This window comes from Brachyhypopomus gauderio, unplaced genomic scaffold (genome assembly GCF_052324685.1).
Source record: "Brachyhypopomus gauderio isolate BG-103 unplaced genomic scaffold, BGAUD_0.2 sc121, whole genome shotgun sequence".
Lineage (NCBI taxonomy): Eukaryota > Metazoa > Chordata > Actinopteri > Gymnotiformes > Hypopomidae > Brachyhypopomus > Brachyhypopomus gauderio.
The window spans coordinates 33,078-51,373 of NW_027506942.1; the positions used below are offsets into that span (position 1 = coordinate 33,078).

Genomic DNA, 18,296 nt, shown 5'->3' on the forward strand with positions numbered 1-18,296 from the left:
CAGCCCCGTGTGTTGGCTGAAGAGACCTTATATTAGGACTCTCAGATTACCACCATGTAACTGTTTTGGAAGTACCGATGAATACAACTGCACATGGCTTTGATAGAAACACTCCCACTTTAAGCTTGAATATGCTTTTAACGAGAAATATAAGATAGCAAACAATGCGTTTTCTCTTTCCTCTGTGTGGCTGTTTTTCACTGTATGATTCTTGCTCAGCCTGCACTTGTCTCTAACCCGTCTCTAATTCCCCTTTCAGCTGATGCTTTCCAGTGAAATCCAGGGTCTGGTGGGAATCATGATGCAGATGCTGAAGTTCTTCACGGATATTATGCAGAAGCTGTCTCCTGCTCTGAACCACCTGCAGGACTATCTCACCAGCTTTGAAGACTTGAACTTGATGGCAAATCCTGAGTTCCGCCACGTGAGTGTCCTAACGAAGACACCTACAATACCCTTATGTTGTTTTCACAGCTTCATATATTTGAAAGATTTGAATTATTTGATAAGTTATCTAGCTGAGCCCGTTTATGATTATTTAATGCAACAATAAGATGTTTACATTTTACTGGCATTGCTGTGAGGCTGTGATACTGATTTACCGGATGGCTGTAATAGTCTCCCTCCATCTCTCCGCTTGTAGCTTGTGAGAGGGAAGCGGTCCACCATGTCCAGTGGAGCCACCTTTCTCACCATTTCCCAGGCCATGTGCACCGGAGGCATGCTGTCGCTCTTCGGAATCAGCAACCTGCCCACGTTCAAATCTGCCCCATCTCTCCAGGAACAGCAAACGATGGACGATCTCATCACCAAGTTCAAAATCCCACGAGATGCCAGTATGAAAACAAATCTTTTGTGACACACATATGCAGGAGGTCTGCGTGGTGTTCCAGTCTGTGATCTGCCAGATTGGTCTCTTACTGTTGTGTGCAGTGACTCATTTTTAATGCATTTTATTTTTGCATGAAAATGAAAGTATGCAGTTCAAGGTTGCAAACCGTTCTTGCAATTGCCTTGTTTGTGGGCATCCCAGAAACAGGCACATCAGCACTCACGCACAAAATCCATCTAAGAAGACCCAGTACAAAGTGCACTTAAATAATTCTGTGAACAATAGTGCGTCCTTTAGGACAAGACTAGTAATAACCTTTCCCTAAAGTTTTCACTTTGACTGGTGGCCACAAAAACCGGCAAAAACTAAAACAACTAAAATAAATATCAACAAATTAAGTGCGAGGTAAAAAAAACAAAACATAACGCTGTGTGTTTTTGTTCAGCTCCGTTCTGCACCAGTTTCTACCTGGACATGGTGAGCACCACAGGGGGCGCTATAGCGTGGGCTTTCCTAAAGCCAATGCTACTGGGACAGGTTCTTTACTACCCAGACACACCGCTGACCCGGGACATCATCAGTAAGGTACTGGCACTCGGCTCTGTCCCACTGGATCTTAATGGGCATGTTCATATGCACACACACTGTGCAGATAGGTCGGGTTTGTTCGAGTTTTGGTAACGTGTCTCACGTCGGTGCCTTGCAGTCGAATTCCACGCTGCAGCAGTTTGGCGACCTGCGCGGGTATGCGGAAGAATGGTTGCAGTCCTCCACGTATCTCATTCAGTCCGCACAAGCCCTGAAGAAGACCATGCCCATGCTTATGGTATGGAAGTGTGCATAAACGAGTCTGTCTGCCAACGACTCTCCAACTCCCACGCTGGGAGTCTCACCTTCCCCTTTCTGTTGGGCTTCTTTGCAGAACTCTTTAAGCAATCCTTTCATCCAAAACTTCATAAAGAAGCAGACCAATATTGATGTCACAAAGATGCAAGAAACTCTCAACGTTTTCTGTAAGTGCAACATATTTTGTTTGGTTTGGCTGCCACTATGTGATTACTCATTTCAGTCTGAATCATTATGACATGCCTAGAGTATATTACAGATATCGTTCTGGGTGGCTTTTAATGTCCGCCTTTGAGGCTAAGCAATTAGAAACACTTGGCGCTCTGGTTTTACCACAAATCATCATTCACTTTTATGCAGCAACGGCAGCGTCGCAGAGAAAGATTCTTTCATTTCCTGTGGTGCTCCTTACGCTGTCCTCATTTCAGGAGATCATTGAATCTGACTCTTTTTACAGTCTGTTTGAGAGTAATGCACACTCCTCTGTGACTCTGGACTCCTTCCACAATCTTGCACTCCACAGCAAACGTCACCGAGCTGCTGGAGAAGAACAAATTCATCGTGCAGCAGATCAGCACCCTCTCAGACCTGATGGTCAACCTCTCGTCCTGCGTCAACTTCAACCGCTACCGTGGCTACAATTCCACAGCAGAGCTCGACAAGAAAGCAGAAATGCTGGCGCAAAACCGCGAGCTCTATGCTAGTAAGTCCAGCTCACACACACATCCAATACACCTGTTCACACACACGTGCCCTCTCTCATAACTGCTACACTTGTCAGGTAAGTGATTTTCTTACTGAGCTGACGGCAGACTGCAGTGCCAGCATATGAAGCATCACCAGCATATGAAATGAATCACCTAGACATTTCTCAGGTCATTCAGGGCTGTTTGAGTACACTTTAACTTTGCACCAGCAAGTCTATAAAAAGAAACTGAAAAAATGTAGAGAGAAACTTTCATATTTAAACACATTGCACATTGTCTGTCTTCCCAAACATTGCATATGCAAAGCACTGCACTGAAGGGAAGTGAAACCTGCAGTAATAGTGTAGTGTGTAGAGTGTAGTGCAGACAGACGGCAGGGTTGTTCAGTGCTGCTCGGTCTGTTCTCTGTCAGGTATCCTCTTCAAGGTGCCCCAGGATGAGTCCAGCAGCCTGCCTCCCAAAGTGGACTACACCATCCGCATGCACATCGACAACTCCATGCGCACGGACCGCGTTCGAAACCCGTACTGGGTGAAGGCAGCGTACATGTCGCCCCTGAAGACCCAGCGCTACAACCGCGGCTTCGCGTACCTGCAGGAGAGCATAGAGAGGGCCATCATCTCCATGCAGACGGGGAGACAGGTGCAGGAACCCGCCGTGCAGGTGCAGGCCTTCCCATACCCCTGCTTCTACAAGGACGAGTGAGTGCACGCTAATGCTGTCTCACACACACACACACACACACACACACACACACACACACACACACACGCACCACATACACACACACGCACTACATACACACACACACACACACGCACCACATACACACACACACACACACACACACACACACACACATACACACCACATACACACACACACACACACACATACACACCACACACACACACACACACACACACACACACACCACACACACATGCACACACACACACACCACATACACATGCACACCACATACACACACACACACCACATACACACAAACACACACACACACACACACACACACACACACACACACACACACCCCACACAAACACACACGTACACTTGTACACTCAGGTGCATGCACACACACCTACAAAAGTGCAGACTTGCACATACAAACACGCATGTCTACAAGCCTCGTTTAGATATCATCTATTTGATTTATGGAGTAAATGTTTTGATATGTCACTGACACATGTTAGGAAATCACCATTCATACAACTTCTAAATAAACCAAGCAAAAGCAGAACCAGCACAGTGTGCAATAAATCATCATGGCCATCATGCCTTTTCCAGACACAGGCTTCTCCATGTTTAGTTACAGCGGCTAAGATGTCCTTGTTTCGCTCCTGCGATAGCTTATGATCCTTGCATCGTGCACCATTTTGATTTATCACAGGCTAATGCGCCTGCACTATCACTGTGAAATATAAATATTGGTGTAATAAAGATTGCTATGACTCTTGCTGTAATGCTGAACGGCCCCTTGTGGAACCTGTCCACAGTCCAGTCATTCACCTCATACGGGATCTTCTTGCCCTGACTGTGGCAATTCTAGAGTGTGTGGGGCCCTAAGCAAAAATCCATGGGGCCCCTTAGGGAATTCAGGTTTCATACTGTCATTGCAAACCTTGCACACTGCCACTGCTTTAGTTTAAAGTTTGCAAGCCCCCGAGGGCTCCCCTAGTGGCCTGGGGCCACAAGCAGCCATGTGCCTACCTTGCCTGGTGGCAGGTGTCACCGCTGCCCCCTGCTGTTCTGTCAGATGATTGAGGATGTGCTTGAGCAGGTTGGAAGGCTGCTTTGTGCTCTCTCTTCTGACCCTGGGCTCCCTCTGCCTCGCAGGTATCTCAACAGCATCGCCTTCGCTTTCCCGCTGGTGCTCATGATGGCCTGGATGCTGTTCGTCGCCAACTTCGTGAAGAACCTGGTCCACGAGCGAGAACTACGACTGCACCAGGTACTCACCCATCGACCTGAGGGTCTGATCCCAAAATTCTCCTCCTCCTCATCCTTGCTCGTGTCTTTATTCCAATGCTTGTTGAGATAGCGTGTCTGTTCGCGTGTGGGAAGCCGTGCTGAGTGTTTGTTGTGTGTGTGGTTCCCTGTTATCTGTTGATGCCAAAGGTCGCCCTGAATCACACTAAAAAGCCGTTCTGCACTTCTTACCACCACAGTACATGAAAATGATGGGCGTGACACCCTTCAGCCACTTCCTCGCCTGGTTCATCGAGAGCAGCGTTTTCATCCTGCTCACCGTCATCATCCTCACCATCATCCTGAAGGCTGGCGCGGTGCTCCCAAAGACCGACAGCATTCTGCTCTTCCTCTACCTTTGCAACTACGGACTGAGCGTTCTGGCCTTCAGCTTCCTCGTCAGCACCTTCTTCGACAAGACCAACGTGGCCGGCCTGAGTGGCAGCCTCATCTACGTCATCTGTTTCTTTCCCTTCATCGTGGTCATGTGTCTGGAGGAGAGCCTCTCCTTCTCCATCAAGAGCATGCTGGTACAGGAAGGAGTCCTCCTTTTCCAAAACTGCAGCACCAAGTGTTTTGTGACTGTTAAATATTCACATTTTCACAATATTTTTGTGATTTATGAATAATTCAATTTTTCACAATATTCTTTTTTTTGTGACTGATGAATATTTATATTTGGGGGCTTATGAATATTCACATTTTTGTGTGATAAATATTCATCAAGCTCAGTTGATTGCTGCTTGCTGCTTTAGTTACTGATATGCGAATAATTGTAATGAAGGCATTTTAATCCTTAAACCTTAATGAAGGGAATGTCTGAAACCTCCATAAGCAAAGCAGCACAGTAACATGTCTTGCTGGAGATGGACGCTCCCTAACTCCTCTCTCTTCTCACAGAGCCTGTTTTCTCCAACGTGCTTCAGCTATGCCAGTCAGTACATCACACGCTACGAGAAACAAGAAGAAGGTAAGGGCCACTGGAACGGCAGGACTGAGATCCCCACGCTTGTGGGCCCTCCATGGGGTCCCGTCCAGGTGAGCAGGCCGTGTCCTCGGGCTAATGGGTCCTCTTCGTCTGGGTTTGTTTCAGGTCTCCAGTGGGGAAACATGTATGTCTCCCCCGTGGCCAACGACACCTCTTCGTTTGGCTTGCTGTCCTGGCTGCTCTTGATGGACTCTGTGATCTATTTCCTCTTGGGCGCCTACATCCGCATGGTCTTCCCTGGTACGCGCCATGCATTGTTACCACACGTTTGTGGTTTGAGTGTGGGTTGGGTGTCATTGTTTGGCTTTGAATTTCGCTTCTCTTGTCTGGTCAGGGAGGTATGGCGTCCCTGCGCCGTGGTACTTCCCCGTGCTGCCGTCCTTCTGGGCCGACCAGCTGGGATGCTGCCCCCGCGGGCCCAGGAAGGTGGGCAGAGGCCTGCTGTTCTCCAACATGATGCACGACACCCAACATGAGGGCAAAGACAAAAGCAAATCTGGAGGTACTTGTGAGTCGGCCACGGCCTTTCCTGAAGAGACCAGCAGCCCTGCTTGCCTCTCACTCTTTCTCTCTGTCTGTCTCTCTCTCTCTCTCTCTCTCTCTCTCTCTCTCTGTTTCTCTCTCTTACCATGCAGGTAAGGGTCACTTTCATCCTGGAGGCGAGGAGGACTTCTCTGAGCTGCCAGTAGGGGTCTCCCTCCACGGCCTGACTAAGACATACGGCAGCAGGAGCGCCATAGAGAACCTGAATCTCTCGTTCTACGAGAGCCACGTCACCTCACTGCTCGGACACAACGGGGCCGGAAAAACAACCACCATGTAAGATCAGACAGAGCGCAACACCATTGTGCAGTGTTACAAATTATTATCATGATATTATGACTGGTTGTGTTCAAATAAACCTGATTGGGTTCTGATGTTTACTGCTGATCTGAAAGGACAACATGTAGACTTAGTGTCTGACCCAGTCATGTCAGACTGAAATCATGGGCAGTGCCTCTCAAGGGCATCTCACAGACTGTAGTTCACATCTGCCTTGAAATTGGTCTCATTTGTGCGTATCGGCAAAAGCTTTAAGCGTGGTTAGTGGATAAAGACCCTGCTACTGCAGCCCAAGTGTAGACTGAGCGTGCTCGTGTGTTCTGCCCCAGGTCACTGCTCACAGGGCTGTTCGCACCCACCTCTGGCTCTATTGAGGTCTATGGGAAAGACATGCAGGCCTCTATCGATGATGTGCGTAAGGAGTTGGGCGTGTGCATGCAGTATGATGTGCACTTCGACCACCTGACTGTTGAGGAGCACCTGCAGCTGTATGGGCAGATCAAAGCCCCCCACTGGACAAAGCAGGAATTGCACCAACAAGTGCGCAAGTACGTATCAGTAAACAGAACTCTGGGTTCGGTCTTTTGAGTCGGGCAAAATAACGCTTGGACTACAGGACGTGCTCTAATGGAAACAATTTAATCAGCTAATTCAATGTATTCACCTTTCCAACCCATAACTCATTCATTAATGCATACAATGCTTACAGTGTGTTCTAAAACCTAACAAACAATGTTGTTGTGTTTATCTTTGTAATCTCTTGCAATTTGCAGGATTCTGGAGGAGACCGGGATGTATTCTCACCGCCACAAGCGCGTGGGGACGCTGTCGGGCGGCATGAAGAGGAAGCTGTCCATCTCCATTGCGTTTATTGGTGGCTCTCGGCTGGTGGTTCTGGACGAGCCCACCACGGGTGTGGACCCCTGCTCCCGTCGGAGCATCTGGGACATCATCCTCCAGCACAAGCAGGGTAATTAAACTTCTGTTGTTCAGAATGGGGGGGGGGGGGGGGTAAAAGGGGCAATGAGAGAGAAGCAGAGAGAGGTGGAGGGAGAGAGAAAGGTGGAGAAGAGAGTGAATAAGACCTCCAGGTGTGAGGGAACCCACGGCTCATACCTGCGGTGGACCCTGGAGGGCTCCTGTTCTGATGTCTGACATTCTGTCTCAGGATTTAATTAAGCGCAAATGGATTTCTCAAGGTGAGCGGTGGATACAAGAAGGGGGAACAGCCCCTGAGCAGATGTAATGAGTGGCTGTTATCCGTCCTGATCTCTCTGCTCATGTCTGTCTTGTTTATGCTCATCTGAGACAAAGAGAGTTCGTATCTGATCAGAATTTAAAGCTTAGCCCTTTCACATTTGAACGTCTCCCTTGTGATTGTTACATCTCTATGTATCTGGAAAATCTGATTAGATGTGGCTGTGTGGCTTTGTGTGTATGTGTGTGTGTGTGCATTCATCTTTCTAGAGCGCACTATCATAATGTCCACCCACCACCTGGATGAAGCCGAGGTTCTCAGTGACCGCATTGCTTTCCTGGAGCGCGGAGGCCTGAAGTGCTGCGGTTCTCCGTTTTATCTGAAGGACAAGCTGTCCTGTGGCTACAACCTCACCCTCACAGAGAAGGTGCTGGCCTCATTCCAATGAGAATCAGTGTTGCAGTATTACGGTATTACTCCCATAGCACCTTGTTCCAGTGCAGGTGGATCGCAGCCAATGGAATGGCAGGAATGCTAATACCCATAACTCCAAGGAGCTCGGTTCACATTTTTCACATATTTAGATCGCTGTCTTCTCTTACCTGCTACCATGAATTCTTATCCAGTGAGAAAGAGCCTGTCCAAGGCTTCACATTGGAGCTGCAGACTAGAAGATCTGAGAGCCTTTACATGAAAAATGTATGTTTCACCTTTTCATAGCAAAAAAAGAAACTGACAAGTATTGCTAACAATCTGTTTTCCTCAGGTGCAGAGTTCTGGCTCAGAGGAGAAGTTTAACATTGACAAGGTGAAAGCTTTTATCCACTCACATCTGCCTGAGGCTCAACTGAAGGAAAGAGGGGTGGGCGATGTCGTCTACTCGCTTCCTGCCTACAACTCCCAGAATGCCGAAGCCTATCGCTCACTGCTCACTGGCCTGGACAAGAACCTGGATGCTCTACAGCTTGGCTGCTATGGCATCTCGGATACCACCCTAGAAGAGGTGAAGAATAGATATGTGGCCCACAGACACACACACACACACACACACACACACACACACACACACACACACACACACACACACACACTCATACACACACACACACACACACACACACACACACACACACACACACACACACACACACACACACACATAAACACACGTTTGTTTTTCATATTTTGGACTATAGGACGTGCTCTAATGGATAAATATGATATATATGTAGCTACATATGAGCTACATTGCAAGCCCTAGCCTTGATTAAGTCTAGCCTTGGATAGTTTTTTCAGTGGTGATTCACTGGCACAGCAATTTAGTCCAAGATTAGGCTTAATCCATGTCTGGGCACCTGGCCCTACATATAATAAGAAAGTTCCAAGTCTAATCTTCCCTTAACCTCTCTAACCAAAAGGAAACATGTTTGCGTTTTCACTTTAGCTTATGTCAGAACCATTTTGCTGGCCTTGAAAAGGTTTTCTCTGGTTCTCTGGTTCTTACCACACACACACACACACACACACACACACACACACACACACACACACACACACACAAATATGCCCACAGGTGTATGAATGTCTGAGCTTCAGTCCTGTTCCTCCAGGTGTTCCTGCAGCTTACACGGGACGATTTGAAACCTGCAGGGGACAAGACACTGTGCACTGTGTCCGAGTCTGTCCCGGACACGGTGGCGTCCCCAGACAACCTGTCCGACGACCTGGGTGGCCCCATGTACTGTGGAGAGAAGACCAGTGAGTGCTTTTCCTCTATTGGACATATTGGAAATCCTCCCTTGCTGTTTCAGGAGGTGCTTTTTTTCCTGGAAATTACTGCAGGACTGCTTTGTAAAAAAAAAACAATACTCAGAAGGGGTGTCATGATAAGACAAATGAACTGATCAGCGTCCGTGCCTAACTGATGGAATGCTGTGTGTAACTGGTAAACTGTGAAGAGCACCTGATGGATCCAGCCTCCCAACCGGCTGTGACTGGCATGCTGCATGTTCCTTTGCGCAGGTCTGACGGGTTCCTCCATGGTGACGGGCTTAGCGCTGCTAATGCAACAGGTCATGGCCATGCTGGTCAAGCGTTTCCATCACTCCCGCCGCAACTGGAAGGGCCTTCTCTCCCAGGTTCTGCTTCCTGTCTTCTTTGTCGTCGGCGCTATGGGTCTGGGCTCCATCAAGAGCAACCTGCAGAACTTCCCTGAGATGCAGCTCTCACCTGCCCTCTACGACATCGGCCAGCAGTACACTTTCTTCAGGTACAGGGGCAATGCACTCGCGAGTCGACAAATTTAAAAATGAATGAATTTCCATTGCTTTTGTCTATTATTTCGCTTACACGTGCCGAGCTGTTCACATCCAGGCCGTGGTAAGACACGTCTGTGTAGGACTGACAATGACATGATCCTTAATCCCTCTGCAGTAACCAGAATCCCAACTCCAGCTACCTGATCAATACTTTGATGTCAAATCCAGGCATAGACAGCTACTGCACAGAAAACCCCGACAGCATGTAAGTAGACGCCTGTGTCCCGTTTGCTGTCAATAATCGGCAGTCTGAGGTGTGTGGTCTGCATAATCTTGGCTTCCATGATCTATAATCCAACCCATTCCCTGGATGACCAGCCAAATCAAAGTCTAATCTAGACTTATATTGCTATATTTGTGTAATGTCGGTCGGTTACAAGTTTATTGGGCCTGCGTCAATCACTGCTATTGCTATATCATGAATCCACATTGTCTTGTCTTGATGCAAAGCCTTAAATTTGACTGACATTTCTATGCTGGTGAGAACAGTCAATCCTGTGAAATCCAGTTATATGCCTGCTGTTCAGAACTGTTGGATGGCTTTGATGCAACATCTGTGAGATGATTCAGATCCTTTGTGAGGCTAGTACAGAGCCTGCATGCTCAGGTGCTGACACAACCCAGCTGAGGTGGCTTTCATCCACACCGGTTTCTGCAGGCAGCTTGTATTGCTACAGTCGTTGTTGCATTGTGTACAGAATTCCTTTTCCCGTTCTTCGTCCTTTTGTAAAAATTTGATCCAGGACAAGTGTGCAGTCGGTGTTACCATTCCCTGAGTCCTTTGTTTCTTTCGGTCACATGTTCCTTTTAGCTTTCTCTCTCTCTCTCTCTCTCTCTTTCTCTCTCTCTCTCTTACATGATCACTGGCCACAAGCCAATGACAGGACTGCTGCATGCACACTGTTTGTATTCCATGAACACTTGCTTGGATACATCTACTAGTACATGAACTTAAATCAGTGTTTGAACGTATCAACTAGACCTCGGAGCAGCTTTAAAACCATCTGCCAATAAATAAATAAATAAATAAATGAATAAATAAACAAATGCTGACTGTTATGCTGTAGCTAGAATACAGATCTCAGTTACTATATTTGCACAATGAAGTCCCTCTATATGCTTTTTAGACATTTTCTGGAAACCTGTCTTGCTTTCAGGGTGTGTCAGAAGAGGGCCAGTCCAGTGTCTGATGAGTGGACGTACAGTGGCAATAGCACAGCTGGGCTTGAGAGCTGTACATGTAGTGACTTCTCCCAGGTGAGTCACACGTGTGTGTACAGGTAGAGCATCGCTGCGTCGACAGGCTGGAGCGACACTATAATCACCTCCTCCCCTTCAGCAAAGGCTCCTCGTCGTATTGCTTTTCATAATTGTTTTGACAGGTGCTTGTTGTGATTATAATAATTTGTTTTCAATTCTGTTTAAAAGGCACACTATGCAAATAAATTTGACAAATAATTAAAATATGTGAAAAGTGAAAATATGTGAAAGGAGGTCAACACCAGCCCCAGGGGCAGATACATCCTGGGCCTGCTGTCCTAAACATCTACCTTAAACCCCCCCCCCCCCCCCCCCCCCCCGCCCTCCCACCCTCTGCTTATTTCAGACCTGCCCAAAACAGAAGTACGACCCCCCTCATAAGACCAACCCCTCATCCCAGATCATTTACAACTTGACCAACATCAACGTTGAAAACTACCTCCTGTCCACAGCTAACGACTTCACCAGAGTCAGGTGAGCTCATGGCTGCGTGCATAGGTAGACAAATATACGAAACAGAATGGATTAAAAATGCACTCCTCCACGCAGAAAGGATGATCATTAAACAAAAAAAGTTCTGTTAAGGAAAAGTGATGATAAGTGTTACCGTACACGGCCAAGAATAAATGACAGCTTGTTCTGCATCTCATTCATTGTTAGCGAGGTTAGAAAGGTTCCTCCCTTTCAGAGAATAATGAATTATTAGGCGGACGGTGAATCCCAGCGGAGGAAGTGCTGGGGAGATTCCAGCCCTGTGCTGTCTGCTCTGTGACCCTTTGGCATTTCCTACGCTACAGAAGCAGCAGGCTACAGTTGAGCATACAGCAAACATGGAGATACTTTGTTATGCATAAAGTAGTTAGAGCGAATAATGCATTATTCATGTGCCATAAAACGTGCAGCCTTCTCGAGGCTGCAGGGGAAATAACAGCAATAAATCACAAGTGCATCATGAGGGCAGGAGAAGAACGCACCGATAATCAAAGCTTGTAATTAACGATAAATGAATATGGGCGTGAATGTGATTGTAGTGAACCAACCTACTTAATGTGTTATTCTGAAATGAACCGGCTGGCTGATCCCTCGGTGTGTCTCAGGTACGGAGGCTGGTCTTTTGGGGGAAGCCTTCCCTCTGATCTTCAGATGGACATCTTGGAAGTTCCCAAGAACAGGACTCTAACCAAGGTACACAGAACGAGTTCAGATTCTCAGCCATTAAGTACCAGAGTTGACCCCTAAGACATTTTATTAATTCATATAAATTTTTTTGGATAACCACAGTGGCAGTGAATTAGTTAATAATTAGTTTAAAGGAGAGGGATGTGTTTGGTAGCATTTGGTAACCAGTGAAGGTTGCCAACATCTGCTGGAGTAACTCACTGATTATCCGCCACTTTGGTTCTCAATTCTGCAGTTTTATTGGAGAATATAGTGACCCTGCTCTCGACTATCTGCTCAAAATACACCTCACCTATTTCTGTGCTGTTGTTGGGGTTTTTTTTTACTTCTTACAAACACCATGTGCGAGACCCTGTGTGTATCTGTGCAGGTGTGGTATAACCCAGAAGGCCACCACACCATGCCGGCGTTCCTCAACAGCCTTAACAACTTCATCCTGCGTGCCAACCTGCCTGCAGACAAACAGGCCCAGCAGTATGGTCAGTATCTTATAAAAAAAATTAAAATTCTGTGTCCAGGTTGCACACACCACAGCAAAGCAAGCTAGACTAATTTCCAACTTTTTGGTGATGAAGAATTAAAACAATGATGGCAAATTGAATTGAAATGAGATCAACAGAACTGATTTTGCTCCTGTGAAAAATCGCTTTCAGTCTTCCAGTGATGACATCTTTGCTGGCCTGTGTTCAGTGCTTAAGTGAATGAGTTTACAAAAATAGACATAACAAAGGACTTTGCAGACCCATCCACTTCTTATTCACCACTTAAACAAATCCGTTTTTTAGCATGGGCCAAATGATCAAAGTCTCGATTTTGAATTTTGCTTAGCAGAGAGACTTTAGCACAAAAAACCAGTATTGTGACGTTCTCACTGATCCTGGATCTGTTAAATGTGTCCAGACGCTCTTATTATTCATGAATACAAGACAAGTTAATTGGCGTGAAAGAGCAGGTTATTTGAGGTAGTAATGTTGCTATAAAAACACAGGTGCTCAAATGCAGTTTTAGAGCCTGTCAGCGGAAATCAATGAGAACTGCCTATTATTCCATGCTTTGTTTAGAAATTGTCCATAACCCTGCCTCTGCCTTCATTGATGGCTCCTGGATTGTTGTATGACAATTGTTGCAGTTCCACAATCCTATGGCAGGGGGCAGTGTTCCCCTTCTTTCCGCCACCATGCTGCACAGCAACAGGAATTGTAATTGGTAGGACAGAGCTGGAGTGAGTGGATAAAGCAGGACGGAGACTCCAGCTGTCTTTCTCCAGGTGCTGCCAGACTGGGCCCAGTGGCTGAGATTCACTGGCTGCCTCTGGGCAAGATTAATGCAGGCCCAGTGGTCAATAAGGGAAACAGGAGATGCAATAATTCAAACGTAGCCGTCGAACTTGCCCGGCCAAACAAGCACTGCATAAATCCACCGGAGGTTCATCAAAGCGACCGACCCGCACGCCCGTGACGGAGCGGTGGAGGAGACGGCCGGCCGGTGTTGCGTGTGAACACGAGTTGTTAAATCCCGTCTCCTTTTCTTCCCCCCAGCAATCTCGCTGACCAGCCATCCCTACCCCGGCGAGGTGGAGGACGAGGATACCATGTAAGAGCCTTCCTCAGAGTCACTGCTCTTCATCACACTGGGCTCATGAAGATGCCCCGCAGAGGCCACAGGCCCACGGGGTCGCCAAGCCCAGGTCGCCACACCCGTGATCGGGAGGCGGAGAGACGCCCGGGCTTTAAATAGAACACGCAAACAGTGTGTTTCCATTTCTATTCTTGGGAAGGGTTCACAGCAATGCAGTTTCACTGCTGTATTTACTCTTATTTGATTGGTTTAAATAGATTTCCAGTAGAGCCTGGGCTATTGACTCCTGAGCCCATATAATATGTGAGTGTCCCCAAGGTGGTCCAGAGGTTAATGGATTCAGCACCAGTGTCCGGACTCACTTGGTGATTGTGTTTTAAATAGTGCCGCTGTGCTTAATTTGCAAAGCAAGCTCAGTATTGTGAGGACAGTTATTTCACTCGCACGATTCTGATGAAGCAGGAGCAGACCCTGACAGTCTAGGAGCCTGGAGATAAGGAGAGAGGTGAATTAGGTAAAGAATGGTGTGTGTGTGTGTGTGTGTGTGTGTGTGTGTGTGTGTGTGTGTGTGTGTGTGTGTGTGTGTGAGTGAGAGAGAGAGAGAGAGAGAGTTGCAGAGACATAATGAGAGAGAGAGTAGGAGAAAGAGAGAATGAGAGACAGAGCATGAAAGATAAAGTCATAGTGATAACAGGTATAAGATGCATATGAAGCCTTTCATGGTAAATACAGCTTAAATTCTCATATGTATAATTTAGTTTCCAAAAACATATCATGTTTGAGACTGAGGTTCGATATTTTCAATATTTTATGTGTTAAAGAACAAATATTCTACAGAGGTCCAATTACATTACCACACAAACTGGTATGACCCAGAAAGATACAAATTTGTATTTCGAGTTAAATACTGCAGTGAATCATGCCTTGTGCAAAGCATTACTTAAAAAAAACCCGGAGTACCTCATATAAAACCTTATACAGCATAGGAGAAAGTGTCGTAGAGACAGAGGGGAGTATCATACAGTTTTACATTTCAATACACTGTTTTCAACCTTTTTTCAACTTTATCACACATCTTTATATCTTTAGTTTAAAGTGAAGTTCGCTCTGTCATCTTTTTGTGCCTGGGCACTTGGAAGATCCATATCTGCACAGCAGGACAGAGAACCACGGCTGACCCAGGGTCATCTGTAGGCACACGCAATTGATTTCATTAATAATGACAAAGACGGGATGTGCAAAGAGTAATCAGTATTCGTATTCATACCTTTATGCTGTATTATGCACACAAAACCAGCAAGTGAAATGGGTCCTTGATTCTGTAGATTGATCATTTAGTGTATCTAATATTAAATCTAAACGAATGTTCTTCTCTGTGCACCAGTGTAAGGGTGAGGGTAGGAAGCATCTTCTATGTAGTTGTCTCACCTCTGCTGACTCACAGCGTTGGCACTGGCTTCAGTCAGCTCGACACACAGATTCATGGGATGTTTATTCCCCTGCACCTGTGGACAGACAGTGTGGAAAATAACATTTACAATATTGTAGTTTATCAGATTGCAGATCCATACTAACATACTAATATAAAAAGTAATTATTAATGAGTTATTTATAATCATATAAATAAAAATACTGAAAAACCATCATGGCTTTTAAAATATAAACCCTATTTATGCTATTAAAATGACTGATATTCAAAAAATAGATGACATCAAAGACATTGGAAATGAGGAGCAGGTGGTTTGTAATGAAATATGTCATCAGTATTTTGGTGACGGATATCTCACATCTGTGTTGTGCTGCTGTTTACTGTTCTGCCGAGGTTTGTGTTGATTAAGTGTTTGTGTGTGTGTCTGTCTCCTCTTCTTCTCTGTGTTCTACTCTCCATGCTGCCCAGTTCAGTCGAACAATCACTTTCAGTTGGTCTTTCATTCAATTATTTGTGTGCAGAGGCTGTTGGCAGAGTGAAACTAATCAGGTTTTTCACATTACTTAGGAGAAGTCAGCTGTGCCCTTCACAAACAGGATGGATATGAGTCATACTTCATAAGTGAGGTCTCAGGACATGGTTTGTTTTCTGGCCTGATTCTGCTCCATTTGTTATAACTTGGAGGGAACTGTCAGTGAAGTGTGAGAAGTTCCCCTGCGTGGACCATGGTTCTGATCTTTCAGATCCATTTTCTGATTTGTTGTGTGTTCTCACTCTTCCTGGCCTTGGGCCACACCTACATGAAGGAGGAGTGCTGAGAGATGAGGAGGGGGGAGGAGCTAGGCAAGTAGGCGGGATTTAAAGTACCTGCCCAGCGGGTCAATTCTGAGAGCTTATGTCATGCTAAAACAGAACTCTCCAGAACTCTCTCGTGCTTCTCCACAAACAAGCCCGCAAGAACTCTGTTCTATTCACGGTGTGTGAGATGGACCCGTAAACCGGCTCTGCTGATCAGTGTGAGAGAGCAGAGGACCATACTGTGAGACTCATGGTCCGAATCATACTGCGAGACATCTGGACTTCTTAACTGAGGGGAGAAAACTGCTTGAGGGTAGAGTCCCCATTCTCGCTGTTTAGAGGTTGAAGCACTTCCTCTGAGTAACCTCTGCCCATGCGTCCCTCAGGGTCCGAGGTCTGGTCAGCATCATGGTCGCACTGTGCATTCTCACCGGCTACTCCATCATGACGGCCAGCTTTGTCATCTACGAGGTGCAGGAGCATCACACCGGCTCCAAGAGACTCCAACATATCTCTGGCATCAGTGAGGTTTTCTACTGGACTGTCAACTTCTTCTACGACATGGTACTGAATTCACTTCACAGCGAAAGCTTCTGAACTTGTCTTTTTCTTTTAGCAAACCATGTCCTCATGGGCTGTTTGTAAAAGTTCATTTGAATGGATTCACTTTGCTTTACAACACAATCTTAAGATCTTCAATTTAGTTGCAGGATTGTTCTTGATTGTTGTCATATATAAATAATAATGTTTATAATAACTGAATAGGGTAAAAATAGATATAATGTGTGAGAAGATCTTTAAGTGTATCTGTCTGTCTCTCTCTCTGTTTGCTGTATGTTTGCTAGGCTCTGTACATGGTTCCTGTGCTGCTCTCTGTGATTGTGATTGCTGCCTTCCAAGTACCCGCCTTCACCGACAGGCAGAATCTAGGAGCAGTTACACTGCTGCTGGTGCTCTTTGGGTTCGTATTTAAAGAAAAAAAATGCATTTAAGGCCTGGACATGGCAATCAGGAGAGATATGACAATTGTTTGTTGTTCAGATGCTACAGGAATAGAAACAAGCGTGTTGTAACATTAGCACGTTAAATGTTAAGGAGGATTCTCCTGCTGTGGGGTTTGTGGGAACTCCTTTTGCTTGTGAATGTCAAGACGTATGCGGGGGACCTGCGTGGGGTCTCTGGAAGCTGTTTCCCCACTCGGCTGCCCAGCTAACCACCCCAGGCGCTGGGGTCAGTGCAGCAGTGACCCGCCCGTGCGCCCCTGGGGTGGCGTGGGAGGCCCAGTGCGCTGTGGGAGCACCGCAGATCCCGTGCCTTCAGCCCGCCAGCCCATAAATAACCCCCTGGCGACGCTGTTGCCATGTGCGCTCTCACCCTGAGCCGCTTAATTGCCTTTGTGTGGCATCCGAGCGTCGGATGGAAACCCCCCCCCCCCTCCCCACACGCACACACACACACACACACACACAATCACACGGTCTCGCTCACTCACACGCGGATAAACACACACACACACACACACACACACACACACAACTCCCTCTCCTCCCTGTTTAAGCACATCCTCTTCCTTGACCCCCCTCCACCCCAATCACCGAGAGTAATGAATAAAAAAGCAGATCATTTTGTAGTGCAGAAAAGCCTCACCGTCAGAGAGCAGATGAAGTCATTTATCTTCCACTCTCTCAGCTCAGCTTGGGAACATTTTCCTTCTTTTTTTGTACACTCCTCCTTTAGTTACTGTTCAAGTAGGCATTCCTCCTGCGTAATTTCGCTCTGCAGCTGTTTTCTAAACCTCGCCTGCCTGTTCTAATTTTGTGTCTCTTTTACAGGTTTGCGAGCTTCCCCTGGATGTACCTCTTGTCGTCCCTGTTTAAGGATGCGGAGATGGCCTTCATCAGCTACGTGTGCATCAACCTCTTCATCAGTTTGAACACCATCATTTCCACTGCCATTGTCTACTTCCTAGGGCAGCTGATCCACACTGATGAGGTATGGAAAGGCCATTAGGACCAGATTAACGGAGACACTGCATCAAAAATGACACTTTCATTGTTTAGACCATATGAATTTGACAAATCAGCACATTAACTATGTCAATATAAAACATATAAGACAACATATAATGCAGAAAATATCATACCCCATTTATATAACATATGCCCATAGTTTGATATACAGTATATCAAAGCACAGTGTTATAGCATATAATTAAATGTATGTTGCACACCAATAAATGACAAGGAACAGAACAGGTTGCGGTACCCTTACGCTGGACATTATAGCTACATAAAGGAGAAGATAATCTGATCTGACCAATGATCTGACCATCCTCTCGGTTTACCCTTC

General features: G+C 46.3%; 1 protein-coding gene across 1 annotated transcript in view; it reads left to right on the top strand.

Annotated features, from left to right (window-relative positions):
- abca12 (ATP-binding cassette, sub-family A (ABC1), member 12) overlaps positions 1–18,296 on the top strand; it is a 53,782-nt gene that overhangs the window by 29,108 nt on the left and 6,378 nt on the right. The window contains exons 33-60 of the mRNA XM_076993760.1: positions 260–424; positions 644–836; positions 1,278–1,417; positions 1,539–1,658; positions 1,755–1,845; positions 2,202–2,381; positions 2,798–3,086; positions 4,246–4,360; positions 4,578–4,907; positions 5,278–5,347; positions 5,471–5,605; positions 5,700–5,867; positions 6,001–6,184; positions 6,517–6,735; positions 6,961–7,157; positions 7,655–7,812; positions 8,152–8,388; positions 8,996–9,143; positions 9,408–9,654; positions 9,819–9,908; positions 10,861–10,960; positions 11,310–11,437; positions 12,061–12,148; positions 12,513–12,621; positions 13,681–13,735; positions 16,334–16,511; positions 16,793–16,908; positions 17,780–17,939. Of these exons, the coding sequence (XP_076849875.1) occupies positions 260–424; positions 644–836; positions 1,278–1,417; positions 1,539–1,658; positions 1,755–1,845; positions 2,202–2,381; positions 2,798–3,086; positions 4,246–4,360; positions 4,578–4,907; positions 5,278–5,347; positions 5,471–5,605; positions 5,700–5,867; positions 6,001–6,184; positions 6,517–6,735; positions 6,961–7,157; positions 7,655–7,812; positions 8,152–8,388; positions 8,996–9,143; positions 9,408–9,654; positions 9,819–9,908; positions 10,861–10,960; positions 11,310–11,437; positions 12,061–12,148; positions 12,513–12,621; positions 13,681–13,735; positions 16,334–16,511; positions 16,793–16,908; positions 17,780–17,939 (4,410 nt within the window). The remainder of the gene's footprint in view (positions 1–259; positions 425–643; positions 837–1,277; positions 1,418–1,538; positions 1,659–1,754; positions 1,846–2,201; positions 2,382–2,797; positions 3,087–4,245; positions 4,361–4,577; positions 4,908–5,277; positions 5,348–5,470; positions 5,606–5,699; positions 5,868–6,000; positions 6,185–6,516; positions 6,736–6,960; positions 7,158–7,654; positions 7,813–8,151; positions 8,389–8,995; positions 9,144–9,407; positions 9,655–9,818; positions 9,909–10,860; positions 10,961–11,309; positions 11,438–12,060; positions 12,149–12,512; positions 12,622–13,680; positions 13,736–16,333; positions 16,512–16,792; positions 16,909–17,779; positions 17,940–18,296) is intronic.